Genomic DNA, 1,752 nt, shown 5'->3' with positions numbered 1-1,752 from the left:
CTAGAAGGGGCAGAGGTCCCAGTGAGGGGTGAGGTGGCCTCCTGGTCCCCGTCTTTGCCCCGTAGCAGGGGTTCCAGGATGGGGTGGGGGTCTGTTCACCAGCCACAGGAAGCCGTAAGGAGGAGGACAGACCCAGGGCTCTAACCACTCCCTCCAATCCAACCACTGGGGGCCTTCTTCTCTGGAGAACATGGCTGAGTGGGACGGGGCAGCTTCTCACACCCCCAGCCAGCTCCTCTTTGCTGCCCCCGAAGAGTCTGGAAGCCTCAGAACCGTCACTGCTAGCCAGGCCAGTATCCTGGTGGTCTGCGGCCAGCTTGCTTTCCCTCTGTGAGCTCATTACATCATGTCCTCATCCCAGGCACCTGGGCACCTGGCAGGCAAAGCTGTACTGTCCCACTGTCAAATATGCCTCCTTGGGGTCGACAGCCGGTGGTCCTGCTGCTCCCAGCCCAGAAGCCCGTGGGCAGGGGCCCAGTGTGGGCTCAGCCAGACTCACCGGTCATGCGCGTTGGCCATGAAGCCCTGCCCCAGGTTCTCCTTGTAGAAGCGCTGGGAGGAGGCAATGGTGCCTGTGGTCCAGTAGAGCATGACATTGGTCAGCAGGTCGTCCAGGGAGAACTTCCTATGAGAGCAGAACAGGAAGGCGGCTCAGGGGCAGGCTTTCAGGCTGCAGGCACAGGCCAGGACCCCCGCTGCCTGTCTGGCTTCCTCGTCAGAGTGCACCCCAGGTTGGGCACAGGCAGGCTTGGCCCAGGGTCGCCAGCTGCCACAACAACAGGACCAGGCTACACTGGCTGCCACTGTCATCCTGGGCAGTGTCAGCGCACCCCCTCCTTGCCCATCCCCAGAGGCTCAGCCCAGGGGACGAGCAGGCGAGGTCAGCGGGACCCAGCGGCTTTGGGCTGGTCACCACCCCTGGGCCCTCTGTACAGGCCACCCTCAGGCCAGCCCCAGGTGGGCTCACCACAACCAGGCCCTGGGTGGATCCCAGCTTCCAGGCCCTTAGAGCCCCTAGATCCACCTGGCATTGCCTGTAAGCCTCCTGCCAAACTTGTGTCATCCCATGTGGGAGCCATGGGGCCCTGCAGACACCTTCCCACTCAGCACAGGACACCCCTTTCTTCCTCACCCCGGGACTGCTGAGTGGGGGGACCCCACCCAGGCAGCAGGCCTCCATGCTTGGCGAGGAAAGAGCCATTTGGTTCTTACTGTTGGGGCACATGTGGTCTGTGGACCCTGAGACTCCACATTCCCCTGGCCCCATCTGCCCTTGGGCTCACTCTACCCTGTGTCCAGAAGCCCGGGAGCCCGCCATGGGGCCCACTGCACGTGCCCTCTGGGTATCCACCTCTGCCCCTGTGCCCCCCACTCATCTTTGCCCCACCAGCCTCTGCACTTCCCTCCCAGGATAGCACCCCTTGCACCCGGACCCACTGGCTTCCCTCCCCAACCCCCTCACTTCTATGATACACCCTTGATGCCCTCAGCCCTGTACCTTCTGCAGCCCAGACCCACCTGATGGTCTAGACCCTGGGGGACTCGGGCTCTGTGGACCGGACGAGTCCCCACCATCGGGTGTCTGACAGCCCCCTACCTGCCTGCCTTCCCCTCTGGGGAAATCCTATTCCAGGAGCAGCTCTGCTCAGGCCTTCCCTGTTCAATTCCAGATCTGGGGGCTTCCAAGAGCTCTTGCCTCCCTGCACCCAGCCTGCAGCCTCTATCTCTCCCTTCCCAGCCCATGGTCTGCTG

The 1,752-nt window shown here is 63.2% G+C and overlaps 1 protein-coding gene across 1 annotated transcript in view; it reads right to left on the bottom strand.

Moving 5' to 3' along the window:
- The window catches only part of EPHX1 (epoxide hydrolase 1), a 32,627-nt gene that overhangs the window by 448 nt on the left and 30,427 nt on the right, over positions 1 to 1,752 (bottom strand). The window contains exon 8 of the mRNA XM_077901302.1: positions 500 to 625. Coding sequence (XP_077757428.1) covers positions 500 to 625 — 126 coding nt within the window. The remainder of the gene's footprint in view (positions 1 to 499; positions 626 to 1,752) is intronic.

The sequence above is a fragment of the Canis aureus genome, chromosome 6 (assembly GCF_053574225.1).
Source record: "Canis aureus isolate CA01 chromosome 6, VMU_Caureus_v.1.0, whole genome shotgun sequence".
Classification (NCBI taxonomy): Eukaryota; Metazoa; Chordata; class Mammalia; order Carnivora; family Canidae; genus Canis; species Canis aureus.
This window is presented reverse-complemented; position numbering and strand designations above follow the sequence as displayed.